Source organism: Zychaea mexicana (genome assembly GCF_025766255.1).
Source record: "Zychaea mexicana strain RSA 1403 chromosome Unknown BDB00scaffold_26, whole genome shotgun sequence".
Classification (NCBI taxonomy): domain Eukaryota; kingdom Fungi; phylum Mucoromycota; class Mucoromycetes; order Mucorales; family Lichtheimiaceae; genus Zychaea; species Zychaea mexicana.
Window position 1 is genome coordinate 412,984 of NW_026516689.1, and position 21,579 is coordinate 434,562.

At 40.6% G+C, this 21,579-nt stretch overlaps 5 protein-coding genes and 1 non-coding gene across 6 annotated transcripts; 2 read left to right on the plus strand and 4 right to left on the minus strand.

The window, feature by feature from the left end:
- Positions 1-1,675: 1,675 nt before the first annotated feature.
- On the plus strand, positions 1,676-2,447 carry BDB00DRAFT_787047 (uncharacterized protein; the record flags this gene model as incomplete). The annotated part of the gene is made up of 2 exons (XM_053120664.1): positions 1,676-1,912; positions 2,013-2,447. 2 exons carry the CDS (start codon positions 1,676-1,678, stop codon positions 2,445-2,447), a joined length of 672 nt encoding a protein of 223 aa, XP_052980969.1.
- Positions 2,448-3,000: 553 nt separating this feature from the next.
- On the minus strand, positions 3,001-3,714 carry BDB00DRAFT_871251 (uncharacterized protein; the record flags this gene model as incomplete). Its single annotated transcript, XM_053126811.1, has 4 exons — positions 3,001-3,045; positions 3,157-3,236; positions 3,327-3,592; positions 3,656-3,714. 4 exons carry the CDS (start codon positions 3,712-3,714, stop codon positions 3,001-3,003), a joined length of 450 nt encoding a protein of 149 aa, XP_052980970.1.
- Positions 3,715-6,033: 2,319 nt separating this feature from the next.
- BDB00DRAFT_761444 (FAD dependent oxidoreductase-domain-containing protein) lies at positions 6,034-7,804 on the plus strand (the record flags this gene model as incomplete). Its single annotated transcript, XM_053119265.1, has 5 exons — positions 6,034-6,211; positions 6,361-6,621; positions 6,730-7,300; positions 7,390-7,485; positions 7,576-7,804. The coding sequence occupies 5 exons, from the start codon at positions 6,034-6,036 to the stop codon at positions 7,802-7,804; spliced, it is 1,335 nt and encodes a 444-aa protein (XP_052980971.1).
- Positions 7,805-10,796: 2,992 nt separating this feature from the next.
- BDB00DRAFT_t45 lies at positions 10,797-10,870 on the minus strand. The gene has a single exon. It is a non-coding gene; the product is annotated as a tRNA-Asn (tRNA).
- Positions 10,871-18,204: 7,334 nt separating this feature from the next.
- On the minus strand, positions 18,205-18,736 carry BDB00DRAFT_817923 (uncharacterized protein). Its single transcript, XM_053123111.1, has one exon. The coding sequence runs from the start codon at positions 18,584-18,586 to the stop codon at positions 18,371-18,373; it is 216 nt and encodes a 71-aa protein (XP_052980972.1). The 5' UTR covers positions 18,587-18,736; the 3' UTR covers positions 18,205-18,370.
- A 682-nt stretch (positions 18,737-19,418) lies between these two features.
- Positions 19,419-21,370, minus strand: BDB00DRAFT_761495 (pyruvate kinase; the record flags this gene model as incomplete). The annotated part of the gene is made up of 7 exons (XM_053119272.1): positions 19,419-20,069; positions 20,214-20,241; positions 20,324-20,415; positions 20,492-20,986; positions 21,065-21,147; positions 21,215-21,257; positions 21,344-21,370. 7 exons carry the CDS (start codon positions 21,368-21,370, stop codon positions 19,419-19,421), a joined length of 1,419 nt encoding a protein of 472 aa, XP_052980973.1.
- Positions 21,371-21,579: the final 209 nt, after the last annotated feature.

Genomic DNA, 21,579 nt, shown 5'->3' on the forward strand with positions numbered 1-21,579 from the left:
TAATAGTACTTTTAAACAAGCTGTTAATTCCAAAAACACCTGTAACTGTCATAGATACGAAGGAACCCAGCACTAGACTTACCAGATGTAGTATGAGTTGACGGACGCATCTGCAGAATGCGCGGATTCCACCGTTCCAATCCCATATCCAACCCTACTTCCTCTAGGGTGATAACACATTCGTCAGCAAATTACGACTGACCCCAGACGATGCAAACGATTCTTGAATGTTACACCCATCATAAGACAATCTTTGTCTGATGGGATTATGCTACTATATCCCTGTACGAAAGCTAGATACATTGTTAAGGAGGTTTGCTTAAGATAATTGTTGATATTCATTGTTCTAATACATAACGCTTCCTAATTACACGTATCATTCAGACACTATGCTCTTTTCTTACGCTGTGATTAAAACTATGAAGCTTGGTTGATTGGTTTCGTCAAAGTCATTATCGTTTTCGTTTCGTCACTGTCAGCGTTACATTTCTGGAGGTTTATCCCGTGTCATTCCTCCGTTGGCTACACTACATGCATATTTATCAGATCAAGCTGTGTGGACCCTGCTCGACGAAAGTTATCAGATCGTTCCACATACAATGCAGCTCGCCGATGTTCTCACGATCAGCATCATCATATGTTCGATATCTGATATACTCCCATTGTGGCCATAACATGGCTTTTTTTTAAAATGAAATAAATGAAAAGGAAGGATATTTTTCTGCTCGACTAGTAGGTACATCATATGTATTAGTAGAATGAAGCGATGAATAGGCTATATAACGACCACTGAATGACATATGTATATTAAAGTGTTTAACTGTGAGATGACGTTCAATCGGCTTGCATGCTACAGTATCCCAGGAATTCCAGTATCTCTGGAATTTTACGATACCATGTTTGGAGATTTAGGCGGGGATGTAGAACTCGATTGTACCACAGTAATCCGAAAATTTTATCAGATCCTTCTAGATTATCACCCCAGTAGATTGGGAAATGGAATTGCATTATCCTAAGTAACTTTTGTATCATACACCAAAGTACAAACAGCTTGAAGATAATGAATGGCAAAACATTGATGGCGCCATCATTGGAATAAAATAGTGCAAGAGAAATAAAAACTAAAACATTTGGTCTCGTGGCGAGTAACAACAATGGTTTACGACCCTGTCAGTATAACACCTCTCCCCCTGGTCTAAATGGTAGTAACCCAGGATTTTACTTAAACCTTTGTAACATATACGTCTTAGTCTCATTGTCTCACACTGATCTAGTGCATTTACGGAATTTGTATTTTAAAAAAAAAAGTGCGCGGAGAACGCGGCATTGATAAGACGTATTATGACAAGTAGTAAACTAATCATCAAGCTTGGAACATGCTTTTCTAAGGTGACACCATTTGTCGTCATCCAAGGATACGATCGACCACCTCAGAAAAATCTGATAGAAACTAACTAACAATTACTTGCACCCTGCACTAATGTAAAAGCACTAGCTTCTCGTGATTCTCATCAAGATATGTCCTTTGACGAACCAACTCCGGTATTGATGATGCAGATTTTGAAATTGTATAAAAAGGACAGCATTTGGAGACACCTTGCAAAAGAACATCAGTTTTTAACCCTAACCTCTACTAGTATCTATATATATATATACACGTACGCAGCTCCATAAAATGGTCTTTGGTCGCTCTTCTATCTTGTCTCTGGCTACTGTCGCCCTTCTCATCAGCAAGGCCCAAGCTGATCTTTCCTTGTTGGTTGGCTCCCATGAAGGCAGTGGTCTATACCTGAACACTGATCTTCGCGTCCCTCACGGCTGCAAGAACTCCGATGGGTCTCTTACTCTTGGTGTCACTGTTGAAATCCCTAGCGAGATTCTTGCTGTTCAAGCTGAATATATCCCTGACTATGTAATTACCGCTTCTATATATCTGAGATCATCACTTTAGCGCGATCTATCCTATGGTAACAATGCACTAATTTGAACTTTGTTGTAATTGTGAAATATAGAATCTCACAATCACCAAGCAACAACTTACCGAGCCTCAAGCGCTTTCCGAAGGTGGCCGTGAGGTGTCATCGCGTACCGCCTCTATCCAATGGATGAGCGCTGACCCTGTTCCCGATGGTGCCTTCATGGACTACAAGATGCGTATCTATATCCCTAAAATTGGCGACGATGAAACCCATACCCACTACTTCAAGACTACCCAGCACTGCGAAGGCGGCGTCAACGATGTCTACGATCAAATCCCTGGTTCTGAAAACTATGATGAATCCAGCGGACGCAATGCTCCGTTCATCGAAATTGGCGGAGAAGTCGACTCTACTCCCTGGATCGAAAGCAAGGAGAACCGCAACACCAATGGTGCCTCTTCTAGCCAGAAGGTTGCCATGGCAGCCACTGCCCTCGTGGCTGGTCTCGCTGCCTTCAACCTCGCCTAATTCTTCTTTCTCTATTATGTGAACTCTTCCTTATCCTTATACCACTACCTTAGTAGTATGATGTCTTCCTGTATTATTTTACTTAGCATGTCAACATTATGTATTATCTCTTACTAAGAGAATCGCAACTTTATATAAATAGAGAAAAATCTCGACCTGTGGATAATAAAATTTATTAGTATACTACATTTCTAGACTCTTTAACGATAAATACGGAAACTGATGAAATGACACCCTTAGCCTTATGAGACTTTTACTAAAGAGTTTATTACAGCTGTTGAATATCTTTAAGAAAGTTACTGTTCAAGTGTTGCTGGATTGGAAAAATTGTACTTTGTCGGATGCTGTTGCATCTCAACATAACGAGAGCCGGGTTACAATGTAATAACATGATGGATGCTTATTATACAGTAACCATTTTGCTGCTGACATTTTGTCACCGTAGGGTGGAAACGCTAATGTAGCGTCACTGAGTTGATCCTCATTTGTTAGGCGATTAAACTGTTTATTAGTATATTAGCTATGCTATCATTTAAGATAACAGCCGACATCTTCAGTATTCCAGCATGGCACTGTTAGGCGTACCAATGCGGAGCGTCTAAAATTTTCTATGATAGTTCAGGCTGCGAAAAGTATGCGCGCAACTTGCGTCTCACACCACGTCAAAGTGATTGGTGGAGAGAAGGATTCTACCATATAGGAAATTTACATGAAGATCTGGAACATATTTGCTCAGGTACGAAACATAAGCTTGTGGATAGAGTGCATAATATAGCTTGAAACGAAAGGCTGAGCGTCAAAAAATGTCGAAACTTAGGTATCGACCAGCACGAAGCTAACGTGGCAACCGAAAAAAACTCTTCCTCATCAACTACCGACAGTAAAAGGGCTTGGATCGATTCCTTATATATTTGGGATCGTCGACGGACGCGTATGGTATGAGTGCCGGAATGATAATTTTTGCCTGGTTTGGGAGTTGCTGGTACATGTGCTGGTCGTACATTCCAGTTTCGCCTGCAAGACGGACAAGTGAAGTGACGAATCGGACGCCAATATTTGCATGTCGTCCGATTAAGTCTGTGTTCGTCAGCTGCTCAAATCCGACCGTTGGGAAAGGTGTTCCTGGTATGTACAGACCTTTGCGACTATCATAGTAGTAGTTGTCGTATCAGTCACACTAAGACTTCATTTATCGAACGCGTTCTGACGGTATGGTCAGTGTCGCAATGGCCTTCAAGGCTTCTGTAGATGCTTCTTTTGTGGCCATTGCTATTCAAGCGAGAACATGAGCGTCGTGCTTTGGTGTGTAATTGGAGAGGCGGACCAGCATTAAACGTGTTGACGTATGTATTCCAGTCAGTATGAGAGTAGCATCGATTCATTGCACGTAGTTATCTTGGCAGTATGTATACGCTCACTGTCTTGTTATAACAGCTGTGCTCTGTTAATAACGAAATTGCAAAATGTCGTCTGCCATCGGAGACAGGCTCTGCTGACACGTCATGCTCGTTTTGTATATTCCTATTAACTGTTGCAATGACCCAAGCCAGTAGCTAAAGCCTGAACATATTCTAGTGATCGTTGACACAGCATATTGAACATCATGCCTATAGCTATTTTTGGATGATGCGGCATTGCGGTGCACGGCCACGAAGATTGTCCATCGATGATGTAGCGTATTGTTGCCCACAATGGCAAACAGAGTGACCAGTGACGTTTGAAAGAAATTTATGTCACAGTTTATTTTCATAGCATTTGTGTTTGGATATATGTGCATGCATTGCCTTTAGGTTCATGGTTATCGTTTTCTTTTTGTTCTGCACCTGCAGGTCTGCGGGTAAAAGTGTTAAATTAGGCACGGTTGCATGATACAGGTAAAAACGTAAACTCCTGTGTAATTCTTCATCACGTGCGGGTAATTTGAGAAAGCTGGTTACTATTTTGTGTGTACACTATCATGATAGCAAATGGCTACCACTTCGGTGTAACCAGCTCATGCTCTTTATCAAAAAAATTAGATACTTTACACTCTATATTGTTTTAATGGCTACAGAATGAGGATTTGAGGCTAGAATAATCAATGATTTTTTATTGTAGCTGGTTGTATTTTTTTGTGTCTTTTTTTTACCAAAAAAATTAGGTATTATAGGAATCGAGCGTTTGCTTCTTTTTCCAGAGAAGCGATACCATTGTTGTTTGATGAATTGAATTGTCGCACAAGGGAATTACAGTGCGTGTGGGTAATGTACCCACGCCCAACAAGTAATATGTAAATCTCGAATTTAAGATAATCTACAATTTAGGTTTATTCTAGTCCGGGCAATCACTTCTTTTTTAGTATCAGCAGTAATCCACAATCCACTTACTGCTATCCATTAATCGCTAGTTTCTGGCAGAATACGCTAAAATTGCATCCACTACGTTTCCCAGTCAAGTCGAATGCTGGGTAACCGCGCATTGATTGCGATTATCCACACCAATATGGAATACCAACTGATCGCTTAAAACCAGTAACTGCTAGGATAACTTTGATAATTCAACGAGCTATGGTTGTGATTGTATGATTCTCGGTAGTACTAGCCAGACGTTATCATTCATAACATGAATTGTGAGGAAAAACGCTCTCGGGCAGAAACGGAATTTCACGTTCCCACCACTACACTGAGTGAACCAATTGAAGCAACCAAAGAACGCATATTGCATTATATAGTAAGTGATGAGTTTATATAGTATGATTGAGAAAGGCGGTGATCAACCAGCAATCACCGGATATCGAATAAAGAGTTATGAATACAGTATGAGTGAAAAAGATATATTACCTTCGATGTGAGTCGTTCGTTTTTTCTTTTTGAATGACTATACTTTATATATACAGATAATACGATATACTACTAGTTAACATCAGTAATGAGAGTGGGGAATGACATGGAAGATTACATAAATCAACACAGCTTTACTGAACGAAAATTCTTATCTAACACAGCGAATCGATAAATTCACGGTTAAGCGGGAAAATTTCACAATGTTAGTGTGGTACCACACAGCACAATTCACGCAAATCGCTTTCCTCCGGCTACGAGCGCCGTTCTTTCTAGAATAGGAACAATCCAAATGTCCGGGGCATCAGAACCATGTCTATAACTTGCATTGTTATGACCATAAACGTCTAGCTATTGGTCGCTAATCAGCGTCGCAAAAGGCCGAACTCACGGACACGGAATAATGTCTTTAGTAGCGTGAGTCAACTGTACCCATTTGATTGGTGCGAACTCTGCTATGTAAGATAGAGATAGTAACTTTTCATGCAGTTTTTAACAACGGAGATAATAACCCGAGATACTGATAAACACATCCAACAAATAATTCCATAAAAAATTTATGCTCTTATGTGCTGCTTGTATATGTGTGAGTGTGTGTGCGATAAGTAGCTACATGCGTATTGCCACGTGAGATAAAGAAACACTCTGGATGGGAAGTATAAAAGGCGTGCTGCACATCTTACGCACTTTTCCTTATTATTAATACCACCAATAACCTTACCCCCAACCAGAACCTCTATCTTTTTTGATTCCACTTTTTTCTGAAAATGGCCAAATCTGCTGCTACCTCTTCTTATACACCCCCTCCACCTGGTTCCAAAATTATTATTGTTGGTGCCGGTGCTTTTGGATTATCCACTGCCTATGCCTTATCGTTAAAGAACAAGTATGATATCTGGGTGTTTGATCGCGACACGGTCCCTGTCCCTGATGCAGCATCCACTGGTAACTGATTACTATTATTAGTAAAGAATTAGAGTATCACACATGTATTTGATCTCTTTACTTACTCGCTTTTTCTATGTAAGATATTAGCAAGGTTGTTCGTATGGATTATGGCGACGCTGCGCTATGCACGCGATTGATGCTCGAAGGCTTACCAATATGGGAGCAATGGAACAAGGAACGCGCGGCTAAAGGGTTATCACCAGTGTACCACAAGACAGGTGTCATCTTTTTCTCAAAGAACGGGCAGTTTTCTGAATATGAAAAGCAAAGCATGCAAAACATTAAAGAAGCAGGGTATGGTCATGTGATTGAGCAGCTTTCTCCAGAAAGCATTGTGGAACGGTTTCCTCACTTCAAAGCCGCGGTCGAAAATGGGTACAATGTTGCGTATTTTAACAAAGAAGGAGGTAAGCAATCTCTCGATACTTTACCCCTAACATGCGTATGTCTGTCCGAATCGCGACACTGTAAGTTGAGCATTTCTTTTTCTCAAATGTTGTGGGAATCGTATATAGGTTGGTGCAATTCAAGCGAAGCAATCAAGCATGTGTACGAGAAATGCCGAGCCAATGGTGTGCGATTTGTCCTAGGCGCTGAAATAGGATGTTTCGAACAGCTCTACCAAGAATCAACTAGCAACAACAAAAAAAAGGTGCTTGGCATTAAAACTAAAAACAAGAAAATTCACCGTGCCGATCGCGTCATCATGGCAACCGGTTCTTGGACGGCCAGCTTGATCGACCTTGGCAACAAACTTGTCGCAACAGGACAGATTGTTATGCACTTTAAGCCGCCACCTGCATCCATTTTCCACCAAATCAAGAACCAGCCGGCATGGTCCGCTGATTCATCGAAAACTGGCTTTTATGGTTTCCCTATCAACGCGGACGGTAAACTTAAATTGGCTTGCCACTCTATCGGATACCTTAACCCACGCAAGAGCGACACTGTCTCTGTACCGAGAACACAATCAACAAACGTTGGCGATACGATCCCTGTCAAAGCTCTTACAGAGTTCCGTAATTTCTTGTCAGACTTTTTCCCAATGACGTCGGCTATGGATGTACATTATACTCGTGTATGCTGGTAAGTTAATTGTTTCTAATAAAATACGAGTTAATATGATGGTGGTCGTCTATTACGTTTTATCAATGTATTACTTTGTTTGTTTGAAGGTACTCGGATTCAATGGACAGTAATTTTCTGATCGCGCCCCACCCTGATAAGGAGAATCTGATTATCGTCTCTGGAGATTCCGGTCATGGCATGAAGTAATGGCTCTTTCTTTTAAGCTCCAATAATACATTATCCTATCCTACCATATTAACTAGCAAAACTCTATGTTACTTTTACTGCTATAGATTCCTTCCTGTCATCGGCTTGAAAGTTGCTCAGATCGTTGAGGGTATTGAAACCGACTACAGCCGTTCTTGGGGATGGAGAGATGCTGTAGACAATTCTGCATCATTTGACGCTATGCGAGCCGGCAAATCTACAGACATCGTCCCGTTACTGTTGTGCGATCCGGATATAGAAGAAACTAAAATGTGCACTTTGGAGGATTACAAGGCTATCGTTCCAAAGCTATAGGGCTAGTTTGTGAATGATGAGTCTTTAATATACTGGTGGTTAAAAAAATCGGTATCAAAATGAATATATTGTTTCTTTCTCTTTTATATGGTTATTGTTTCACAACAATCTTTCTAAATCAACCAGCTAATTTTACCATCCGTTGAAGAAAAGGAACCTAATACACATTGACATTCTTTTTCACTATGTTTTAGTCTGCTTTTTACGTGGACTTGCGCACTTTATTTCGACTGTCTTATATCTTAAAGAAAATAACTACGCTGACGTGGATAATAGATGATATGAAGGAAATTGCTTTTTTTATAGTGTGTATTCTTGAACCGGGGCTATCTAACTTGCACGATAAATCAGCTCCATTAGATTATTAAATCAGCTTAACGTATATAGAATGGTAAGAAGTGCTGTGACTAACAATCAACCTTGCCGTACTGTACATGTACATTTATGGAGGACTATCTTATCATATATACACGCACTATTTGAAGGATTCCTTTATGATACAGGATACAGCAGGGAGTATACACAACGTTAACAGCTCCATTTTTTCCTGTCTCGATATAATACGAAATGTCCTGATATTGTCCTGTTCAATTTCCTGTGCATTTATACCTTATAAGTTCATCAATTTGAAGACATGAAAAAGTATACTGGATAATAAATTCCGGACTACACGACTTACCAGTTACCACTGTTTTACTAAGCTTGTGCAGCTTACTATCTGTTTTGCGGACTTTTGTAACACTATAGACCTCTTATATATATGTTGTCAAATTGTCTTTATTTGGTTCTTATTGTATCCTATAAAGTACATCATGATTTACACAAAGTATACGAAATGAAACTCAATGTCATGTTCCAAAGCGTTACGTGGTGAACCACACTACTTTGAGATAGACCTGATCAACTCAATCCACTCCGCCGTTTTCGTAATTATTATAATGTAAGGTGCCGACAGGAACTAGACAAGACAAGCACAGAAAGACCGGACAAGAATGAGTTAGGTGTTTCAGCAAGAACAGGACAATACAAGAAGATAGCCTGTAGTAGGTAGGAGACCAGCTGATGAGGGAAGAAACAAGATAATTGACTGATGTTTTATTACTCAAAGACTATGCTATATATATATATATATATATATATATACCTTTTACTATGGAATTTATTGATGTGAATAAACGGAAAGATTGGTATCAAGATTGATAATTTGGATGTTGATGATCGATGATATTGATACTTGGCGACTTGATATGTGATCAGCAATGTTGAGGATGATCACTTAGTAGAGGTCGAGGAATGTTCATAACGTATAATGCAGTAGAGGAAACACCACACACACAATTCAATCAGTATAGATAAGACATAATTGACACCTTATCAATAATCCTCACAGCAGATTGCGATTGAGGATAATTAAGAACCAGCCGTTGTATAAACAATGTTCTACTCTCGTGGTCGGTCGGCAATTCCTCTCGATTCGATACCTGAGTAGACCGAATTGTTCCTATCAAAAAGCATGAATCACTTCCAACACACAAAACCCTCATGTCCACCTCATTTTATCAAAGACTCCCCTGAGAATTTCAAACTCAAAAACTCTAGAGCCACAGCGTGTAGTGTGTGAGTGCTTTAAGCAGCACCTTTTATTTACAACCCTAAAAAAAGGGGTTAAAGGTCATCAACAATAATCATCAAGAAAAGGTATAGTTCGAAATGCCATTGAATAGAACTGAGAGCCGCCCAAATAGTACTCGACATCAGACACTTGACACGAAACAAAACTGAAGGGAAAAGACATCAACAAAGTACTGATGAGACTTGGCGCCATGCATTACTTATCTTTAAATGGGGTGGGCCTTAGGGTTTGTGCAACACATACAAAGGTGACACTGCATCACACACTGAACAAGGCGAAGAGAAGAGCTCTTTACACTCGGAAGCAACATCCATCATATGGCTTCCCAACTCCATCTTCCTCTCTCGCTCCTCATCTTGGAAAGATCCAATATCGGGCATGCCCGCGATTCATGCATCAGTTTACCCAAACGGAAGTCTGGACAGCATCTCAAACAGCATATAAGGGGTTGTGAATTCCTCCAATAATATATATTTGACTACTCTCACTTTAGTATCTCATACTAACATTTATTTCATCTCTAAAAAGATTTCTTTCTTTTGATCCATCAACAACCCACGTTTATCACAAATACTAGAACTATTGTACAAAATGGTAGTCTTTGAGGATCAAGCACTTTCTTCGCAGCTCTCTTATATCATCTGAGCTTGCTCCCTTACTTACTACATCATACCAGTAGGATGGCTTGTTGTATTTTATCGTATCCTTATTGTGCAATGTTGTGTGCCAGGTAAGAACATGACATATCCCATGTATATTATCGAATATGACAGTAGCACAGTATGTCAATTAATAATAACGATGACGAACTAGCTCCAGAAAAAGCCCTGCAGCTACCATCTTCACTACATACTCCAGCACAATAACACTATTAGCTTTACTCTTTTTTCCTCCTAGCTAGTCTGTAATATCCTACATTGCTACATGTACCTCCAAACTCCTTTATATTACTCTTCAGCACCCACACTTATAGTACTATCATCGTACATTAGCGTAACCTTTCCCGCTACAGGTTTTTTAATCAATGCATCATATACTCATATACCAATATTGGTTATCCACAACTGTGCCTTAAGGAAGTGACCACATGCCCATTGATGCTAATCAACTGAGTCTTCCATAAAAAAAATCAATCTATATAATATGCTCCATTACTTGAAATATTAATATATCTGTAGATTGTAAAAGAGGATAAATGATATCGAAAGCACAAAAAGTCACGAAGCACAAATTATGCTGTAGTAAAATGCAACGAGCACATGTCAGCAGTTCGACGAGGCACCAGACCACGATTCAAAGAAAAAAAAAGCACAGACATATATGGGAAAAAATTAACAAATCATGTCGGATTCGAAGATACGCTCCTAGGTGGGCTCGAACCACCAACCTCCTGATTAACAGTCAGACGCGCTAGCCAATTGCGCCATAAGAGCGGGACGTTGTGGAGCATCGCGTGCGGCCCAATTTAACTCTTTACATACAACTTCGAATAATAATTAAAAAAAACAACAACAGAAGGTCTTGACCAGACACACGAGCAACCAACCCCACTGCCTAAAACACCTGAAAAAGCGACCCTGCGACCCTGCATCGAAACCTGCAGGAAACCCCAACCTGATCTTATATAAGTAGTTATTAGTAGGAGGAGCAATCCTTAAACTATAGAATAAACCTTTGTATCATTGACCTTGTAAAGGTTATAGTTTAAAAATAATGTTAAAAATGGTATTTCTTTTAAATGATGTTTCTTTTATAAATATAATTATAATTAATATAAAAAAAAAGATTTAAACTTTTGAATTTATAACTTTTTTAAAAAATATCATTTTGTTTAAATGTTTTATCTTTATCATGAAAAAAATTCATTTTTTGATTTTAACTTTTTAAAATTTTAATGATTAAAAAAGATAAAACATACAAATGTTTAATCCTTCGATTGATGATTATCTTAAAGATTTAAAATTTAAAAGATAAATAGATAACTCCTTTATGGATTAAAAGCTCCCCCTGGAGTGGTAACGAGGATCCTAACTTACGGGAGTAAGTTGCTCCTTCCTCTAGTGCACAAGGTGCTTAATACCTTGCGCAGCGACTCTTTGTGGTTCTTTCTCTAGAGAAAGGTTCTCGAAACTCCATAGAAAATCTTTGATTTTTGGCTTGGCAGTTTTGAAATGTTTATCCTATTATAGATATACCTTTTAAATATAAAACATTGCTTAAACTATAATTAAGGATTATCCTTCTAGTAGGCACACTACTCCTTGCATACATAGCTCTTATAACTCATTGTTTGTTCTCTAACTAGCCAAAGATTTGCCTAGCTAGGAGAGCTACTTATAGTAAAAAATACTTATCTTTCCCATGAGTTCTCAAAAGTCCCGCCACCACGTGGCATGACCAATTCATCCTAGTTGACCATGCTAATGACTGATCCGTGCCGATGTCCACGACATTAATAAACCTTACGGGTTGCTTTTTGTCAAGTTTGATTATAACAGATATTGTATGTTGTATTACGCGTAGAGAAGTATGTTTATTTATTATTATTATATGTAATATATCATAGCAACAGGCCAACAGCTCTCTTTTTTATATACCTGGAAACATCTCTACATGTTTCCACTTTTCTACATTTTCACCCATCCAATGCAAGGATCTTGGCTTTTGTTCTCCTCTAGGGCACCACTCAACCTTCGGATTTTTCCACCAGAGCTCAACCATGCCGTATAGCTCTTTCATTTTGCTGCTGTAAACTATGATATTCGATAAACTTTTCGACGCCTTTGTTGACTGCGTTCCTACAATTGAACATTTTGGCTTGGTCCTTGCGCCACTTTGTTTTCCATTGTAACTCTAGTCTTTGATAGCTGGGCCACCGGATATTCCTTCGTGCCATTCGTGCCAAAGGTCGGTCACTGTTGCTACACCATCGTTTAATCTATAGTGTGGAAGTTGAGCAGTGCTGAAAAGCGATGAAGAGGTTGTGGCAGGCATGGGTGTGTTATTAGACGGGATTGGTGGGGTGATAGTGTCAACAATGGATGGAGCGACAGTAGCAGCTGCAAAGTTGGCAGCCGATGGTATAGTATTAACCGGAACATTCGTTGAATGCGATTGTAAAGTCAATTGAACCGATATCATCGTGAGGCGTCCGTTCGCAAGGTCACCTATAAACTGGTTGAATGTGCGGTTATGCTATTCAACCAATTGTGTGTTGCGATCGACCTTTTGATTAAGATCGGTATACATCTGCCGTAAGAAACCATGTAGTTGTGGCATCGCTCTTGATAAGGTGAGGTCCTCTGGTGGGGGGCCGTTTCGATGGAGGCCGCTAGATCACTAGAGTAATATAAATTATTGTAAGTAACTACATGATGTAACAATTTAACTTATACGATACAAATTTTGATTACTCACTTTTTAAATGCAGTATATTCCGGATCACTGAAGATAGGAGCATTCCAAATAGATAACTGAGGGTGGCACTTCATCATTGGCACAGAGTCTTGTAAGAACGTCTTGCGTAGAACGCATAGCAACTTGAGGAATCCGTCTTCCGTCAGCAGCAACACCTTTATCACCTTCGCCTTGATCGATCTTCTCTTGCCATTGGTCGACCCATGGAAAACCTTCTTTTGTAACGTTTCTGATGGTTGGGCGTCATCGCGAGGTAACCAGAAAGTTTTTCCATTGGCATCAAACGTTGCCATTGCGCGCAACTGTCGGCGAGGTAAATTCGTCAAATAGGATCCTTCCATCGCGCCGCTTGTCCATCGACCTGCGCGTCGGATAGCCGAATCACCAGCCTCACCCATATCCGTCATTTTTGCTCCCGACTTTCTTCCTGCATGCGTAACGGCTGTTGATACGATCTTGCATGCGTCGAATGTCTTTTTAAGTGCCTTGTAATGCGCCGGTTGCTCGACATTCTTGGTTAAATCAGCAGGGTCGCTCTTGCAGAGTTTAATGTTGTACCATGTTTGAAGCTGTGTCATATCCGGGAATGGTTCGCCTTAAATGTGCCAACGATGGAAAAAGTATAATCCTAAAGCCATCCATAGATAGGTTTCGACATGCGCACACCGGATGGCAGATCCATGCTCTGCTTTACCGAACTGGTTTGTCTTGCCATGGTCCAAGAGCAAAATCAAACAAGGGCATTCCTTGCCAGGTGTGGATCCTTCTCCTTGTAATGGGATAACATGTATATCTGCCAACTCGATTTGTCGAACATTCTCACCACGCATGAACGCAAAGTGTGATACCAACATCATGACTGCGTTTCAATAGTGTTCGGATCTGTCGTGCGTCAGGAAGTAATCAATGATTTTGGCCAGTTCTTCAATCGTTGAGTATCCATCCAAAATAGATCCGGCAGCGCGATCTTTGAAGTTTGTACGGCGTCTCTTGATATCCTTTTTCCTTTCGTTTCTTAGCAACGACTTCACATCCGGAATTCGTGGGTTATTACTGGGATCGTTCAATCGAAGACCGCATTGGTTGTGGAAAAGCTGGATAATTGCACTGACGTACTGCTCAATCGTACTAAAAGCGATCGTGTAAAGCTCGTGTTCTTCCTGTTCCGTTTCGAGATCATGATGGTCGCTCGTCTGTCTCTCGGCATTGGCTTCTAATTGTTTTTTGGTTGTGGGACGACGGATCCTGCCAATGACTTATACAAGATGCAATAAAGTATAAGCAAGAAGTCCATAGAAAGTTGTCTAAGCAGATCACATAATTTTCTATAGTTGCTAATAATAAAGTATACTTACAACTTGTTCAAGGAACAAATGCAAATTATCACCATTAACTTGATAGCGGATAGGCTCAGGGAACTTCATTTCATCGCACCACTTGCAGAATTCGCTCATCTTGGGATAGTATGCAAGCTTGGTGGCATTGGGGCGAAGCTCCTGCGTCGTGCTTTGAGTGCGTTGTCTGGATGCTTGCATGGCTAGGTTCAATTCAGCGACGTGACCGGTGCCGCCGACTGCCCGATTGTTGCTATTAGTGGCTGGCTGAGAGGAAGAGGAGGAATTGAGGTTACATATTTGAGAGAGATAGTTGTGGTGTTGTTGATCAAGCTCCTAACATAAGGAGCTTGTCGACGAGATGTTCTTTATTTTGAAATAAAAAGGTGAAAGTTGCAGGTGGATGGCAAGCTTACACGAGTATATATAATATAACAATAATTTTCATTAAACTACATTTAGAATTATGTTTAGGGTTTGTCTAATTGCTCGGTGTCTGATTCAACTAAATTATTATATTATCTTATTATGGGCCCTTTGGAGCTTTCCAGTAGCTTGTACAGTCTTTTTAGGTACCTGTTGTGAAGCATATAACTGTGACAAACGGTAATTTATACTTATGAAATGTTGTCGTCTGTGTTGTATCCAACATGATTAATAATACATACTCTTCGATCGGTCATTAACGATTGCTGTTATTTCCCTCATAACCTCACTTGTGCGGACATTTCTTTATTCATACACATCTTGGTGAAACACCGATCAGCTATGCTCAGGAAGAAGTTGTCATTATTTGTATCACGTAATTCACATTAGCTACTATCTGAGGCATTTACCCGAATGTACCTTTTACTCACGCATCACACATTACTTAATCCTATATGATTGATTTATAACATCAATTCATCCGTTCAATGCACACGCTGTGGTAGTTGCCAAGGATAAGCCATTTATTATAAATAGTGAGAACTTTTGTTCTCATAATAAACCAGTTTCAATTCCTTTCGGGTCTCGTTGACTTATTCTGTCTCTTTTGGTGTATTGGATATTACACTCAGGAAGAAGTTGTCATTATTTGGATCACATAATTTACATTAGCTACTATCTGAGGCATTTACCCGGATGTACCTTTTACTCACGCATCATACATTGCTTGATCCTATATGATTGATTTATAACATCAATTCATCCGTTCAATGCACACGCTGTGGTAGTTGCCACGGATAAGCCATTTCTTATAAATAGTGAGAGCTTCTGATATCATAATAAACCAGTTTCAATTCCTTTCGGGTCTCGTTGACTTATTCTGTCTCTTTTGGTTTATTGGATATTACAGTCTGATTGTAATAAAGTAGCTTTATATAATCTCAGATCGCGTGCCTGTCTTATAATAGCATATACTGTATGCATATTGCTTTGATACTTAGTTCTCATTCTCACATAAAAATAATGACTGTACAACAGGTACACTAGACGCTGTCTGATATTTATAATATACACACATACCTTCTTCTCATCTGGGGCTGCAGGTCTATTGGTTTAGGGTGCTCATGCCCTATTGGATTTAAAACTGAGTGCTGCTTTCAGACATGACTTCTTTTCGTAAAAGTAAGAAGGATAAAAGAAATGTGCATGTCATTATCGCATCTCAATTTGAAGATTTATACAATATACACGGCCCTTACAGCTACTGTTGTTTGCTGACCACATGTGGCTGAAGAGAAGAGAAAGAGAGAGAGAAGTATTTGTATGGTGATGTACATTCAAGCAACAACAAATCTTTATTGATGAGAAACTATATAAGCAAAGATGATACACATGAAAAAATAGCTTACTAGCAAATAAATATATAAGTGGCTGTTTGAGCGTTCAGAGCTTTGCAGCGATTGTTAATCTGAAGCAACCATCAGTTATACCACTCGACATCCTTCATAATATTGAGTGTTGTTGTAGTCATTGACGGCACCAGAGGAAAGTAACGAAAGCGCATTGGTCGAGGAAAAGGATAGTGAGAGCATCGAAACGAGTCGTAATGCGTACCGCCGTGAGTCGTGATGCATTGGAAGCAAGCAAAGCATACAGATGCACCGCTCACGAGGGACCTCTTTGGGTTAAAGCGTGGAAGAGAATAATCCGTTTTATATTAAAAGACACATGTGCAGAAAACAATCATGGAAAGCATAGGCGAAGCTATTAATCTTTTAGTAACGGATAATAATGAGCATCGTGAAGCGGCAGTGAGTTTTGGTTCGGTGACTGTAAGACCAGCCAACGAAGGGTCAATGCTGTCCAAGGGAGAAATGCGTTTGGTTTTCTGTGCAACAACTTTATACGTAATACAATGTTGACGCGGGCAACGTTCTTTCTTTCTGGAGGGTGTGTAAGTGCCCCGTGTGTTGGTCCATGCCTGTGCAAGCATTGGGTTGAATAGGTCGACGACAGAAGTTACTTCTGGGATTCTGGCACGGTGCCAAGCAAGGGAACATGGTCTGCAATAGGTTGCAAGCGGACCATTTCTGCCTGGTTCATTATTAAGCGATATTCGATGACTTGCGAAGCGTCTATATCCATTAACCTTATATGTGACTATGGCTCCATATAGAGCTGTACAATTGCAATTGTCTTTGTCAGGTGTCGATTCTCGTGCCTGTTGTCACTGACAAACGAAATGATGCTGTGTTAGAGCAACAAACAAGCCAGTCGAAGCTGATGTGAATGATAGCAATGGAAGCTATAGAAGCGATTGTTCTGGCAACATTGCAGTTGTATCACTCATCTTCTCATTTGCAGTTACTAACAAGGACATTTTTTATGTTATGTTGCTGTCTCAAAAAAGAGCCGTAGCAGTAGCAGTATTTTGGGTATACTGACGCTAAGTTGGTGGTATTACCTCGATGCAGTTTAGTTTGCTGGCGGTACGTTGCGGAAATGAACGAGTTTTTTCCCTTGGGATATTTGATTCGCGCCACGAGCAACCATTGGTTCGATTGTACCATTGGTGGTCGCAAGACACGTTTGACAAGTAATGATACGAAGCTAGTTAATTTTAACACATTATGCTATCATGATAGTACACATGCTGTTAAAGCCATACTACAGTAAATATCAACAGCTACCCAGGAGCTGTTTCCTTTTTTTCCCAACACAATTACTTAGGCACATTAGTCAATAAAAAAGTATAGGATTACAGGTATCTGTCACCTGGAAGGACGTACAGATACTTTACAGAGGTTAGTTTTCAAACATGATAGCGTTTACTTTTGAAAAAAAAGCAAAAGCAACGAAATGATATCTCATTTGTGGATCTTCTGCATAAATATGAGGTGATACAGCATTCTTCTATTATTATGTTTATAATAAATCGCTTTCTTGTTGTAAACCCATCATTCTGATACGCTATAATGATATAGAAAGTCATTTACGCAGAGTTGGATAACCCTTGTACAGGGCCTACATATAAGAAGAAAAATAAACGTGTTGTATCCATAGTTTCTTGTGAAATGTTTTGCTTTGAAAAACATTATGTATAGCTGGATTTTTCTTGCGCAAAGCACAAACAATCATTTTAGTGTATAATTCATTACTGTATGGTGAGTATAATACAAAAGCTATCCAACTTTCTGTGGATCAAATACACAGCGTGCACTCACGCTCACTGTGCTTCACCTCAGGGCTACCGATTGAGCTCCAGCGATAACACCACCAAGTCCGGTAATGATAGTATATGTGAGACAACCCATGATGATGCTCATTCATGTCTGGCAAAAGATGAGTATGCGAAAAAGAAGGCTCAATAATGCTATTTCATGATGGATGACATTTTGAAGCATAACTTTACCCATGTCTTATCAGTGATGTTAGTTATTTCCTAAGACTAGGCTGATGTAGGCTAGCATCTGGAGGTGTGAGTAAGTTAAAATGACCAAGCTAATATACGTCTTTACTACACCAAACGTATATACCCGCAAAGGTTGATCTAAGGAAGCTGCATAACATGTTTGTATTTGGGGCTGATCTTAAATGATTTGATTTCATTGTTTTATTGATCGAGAAAAAAATTCGTGTGCTGCTGTGCTATACACAGAAACAATGACAGACGTACAATATAGTTCAAGGATAGAATTACATGTATGGAAAGAAGAGTTTGATGGTTTAAAAACCGGTGTCAAGCAAGGGCAGTGCTCAAGGAGTAAAAGGTGACATAGCAGCCGCCTGCAAAGCAGAAAAGATGGATCCTGCTGCTACGGCACCGACATACGATTGCGCCCCCGCGGCCAGACTTCCAGCGACGGGTCCAACAGCGGAAAAGCCCATATAAGCGGCGATCGGGGCACCGACTCCAGTTGCAGTGATTGCGGCACCAACACCAGTGACAACAACGTAAGAAAGTAAACCCATGGTGATGTGGAAAAGAGAGTATCAGTAGAAAGAGGAGAGAACAGAAAGTGTGTGAAAGAGAAATGTACTGATGTTCAAGAAGCTACCCATTTATACAAATATCCTTCTCAAAGCCTGTGATGAGAAGTTGCAAACTAACCTTATTAGACCGCGCCGTCGCGTACGAAATGTAGAGAAGCATCATGTTGCAAGGAGTGTAAATAATCAGTAAGTTTAACTTTGGTAGCCAATAAGAGCCCGTCGTATGCATGTATGTATGCTGCGCGACTGCTATATTAAATAGCGGACCGAGGCACATGATGACTATCTGATGTTATTGATAAATGGCACGACACCAGAGTATTAGGTGAAGCTTTGACAACTGCGTATTCCTTGGAAAATACAAAGGCCAGGAAAAGGGTAGGACATATACCGTCAGCGCAAATGGATTTTGCACGAGTATAGCGCTTCTTTGCCCTTGAAACTAGTTTATATAATATTATTGCTACAACTTGTTATATGTTTACAATTGCTACTCATCCTGACACAGAGCAAAAAGCAGATCTTATACTGAGTAGGAAATCAATAACCCTTTACAAACTCATACGACAAGACAGTGGGAAAGAAGCAATTCTTTAGCAGTAGCAAATTTAAGAGTTCCTTTTATGTTTACGGTATACATTGAGAGAAACAGAGAGAGGGAGTCTATCCTATCATGAAAGCAAGAGAGAAGATGTAAAGTTCTTTTTAGTGTTGTGAGATATTGGGTGCCAAAGAAGTATAAAGATGTGTGTGCATATACGTTAACACAAACTAGCTGCTGCTACTCACTATAGCTATGCACTTTTTTATCTTATGGAGTAAAGAGAACGCGCAAAGTGTTTGTATTGCCCAAACCTCCCTTCCATCCCTGCACAGCAACAATTGGATCCCCGTGTTTGAGCAGCTTATACTTGATAGCCTGCTCCATACCCCACATGATTCTCGCATCCACGTCTTCTTGCCACGGAGCAATTTCAGCAGGGCTCAGCAGAGCAGCATTGGTGCTGGAGGCCGACAGGCGAGCAGCAGCGGAAGACGGTTTGGGGTAGTGGAAGGGGAAGCATCCACGGTACAGATGGGCTTGTCTAGCTGTCATTGGATTGCGGGTAACCACAATGATAGGGGCCTGAGGACGATATTTCGATACCAAGCGAGCACTGTTGCCGGACGTTGTCAGCACAATGATTGCGCCAGCACGTTGCTCATGGGCAGCACTGACGGCGGCGCAGGCAACAGTTTCGGGCGTCTCCGTAGGCAGGATGCTCAATTGTCGGATCTCGTTGAACACTGCAGGGTAGCATAGCACGTTTTCGGCCAAGTTGCAAATGTCATGCATGGTCTTAACAGAGTCAATCGGGTAGTTGCCTTTGGCCGTTTCGCCAGAAAGCATCACACAGTCAGCACCATCCAAGACGGCATTTGCTACGTCCGATACTTCTGCACGCGTAGGTCGTGGATTAACCTAAATATAAAGGAAAATTACCATCACGTTTGCCAATGACCGTGATCAGTTGACCCGGGTATGTCTCCTTGCAGCATCTTTTTCCGACCATCAACGCAGCTCCCCAATACCCCGTCAGTTGCTCCCATGATAGGGATTTTTTACCGTCATCGATTCTAGCATTTGAGTTGCGCTATGTGTGTATATCGTCATAATGTATGATTAGAACAAAAAATCCTTCTATACCCGAAAGACAGTGTATCATGACGCCTTACCAGATGACGGGCTTGCCAACTAAGTTGCATTTCGTGATCATCATTTTCTGTGCGATAAAGACACGTTCGATAGGGATCTCAATGCCCATGTCCTACATCCGATTGAAATAAACCTTTCTCAGTTTGCGTCCTTGAGACATCATGTACGTATTGCAGAGAAAGACTTACACCGCGAGCAACCATGACACCATCCGTTTCACCGAGAATCTCGTCAAAATTATGCACTCCTTGATGATTCTCAATCTTGGCAATGATCTTGATATGCTTTCCATCGGGACCCAGTACTTCACGGATATCTTTAATATCTTGACCACGGCGGACAAACGAAGCAAAGACCATATCGACCTTGTTCTCAACGCCAAACCGTAAATCTTCCTTATCCTTTTCCGATAAAGCCGGCAAGTCCACATCTGTACCGGGTAAGTTGACGCCCTTGTGTGACGACAGTTTGCCATTGTTGCATGCTTTGACTTTAACTTCTGTGTCCGACGTTGTCTCGAGCACCTCAAAGGTCAAAACGCCGTCGTCTACATAGATGCGACGTCCTGACTTGATCATTTTCGGCAGGTTTTTGTAGTCGAGGTACATGATCTTGTCGTCACATTGGTCCTTAAAAGCCTCGTCCACGGTGAATGTCATTTCATGATTGATACTGATAGGGATCTAATAATATCGACAAAGTGTGTGTATTTGTGGCGTTAAAGTCTCACACCTTAAGAGGAGAGAAGGGTAAGAACTTACATCTTCACCGCCCTTCATGGTACCGGTTCGGATTTCTGGGCCCTTGTTATCGAGCGCTATCGCAACAGGACGACCCGGATAAACTAAATGGTGGACGGGTTCGACAGGCTGAGTATGTCGCTTGAGGAAGAAAAAAATACATTGACTTACGTTCAGCGCTTTTGCGTGTATTATCAATAACGGATTGATGATACTAAAATAGGCATAGATAGAACCGTATGCACGTCAGCTGCACGTTACGCCCGTGATTACCCAGACTTTCCCGTCTGATTCTTATACCTCATGAGTACCGTGCGAGAAGTTCATTCGCACTACGTTAAGTCCTGCATTGCGCAACTGTGTAATCATCTCGACACTGTTGGTTTTAGGTCCTAGTTTACAGTGTGGTTAGTAGGTGGCATGGGGAGTAAGAGAGTATCTATTTTTTCTCTTTTTGACTGGGCTAGTATACATACCGATAGTGCCAATAATGGTTGACTTGCGACCGCCAGTGGGTTCGATATTCACGTCCATAT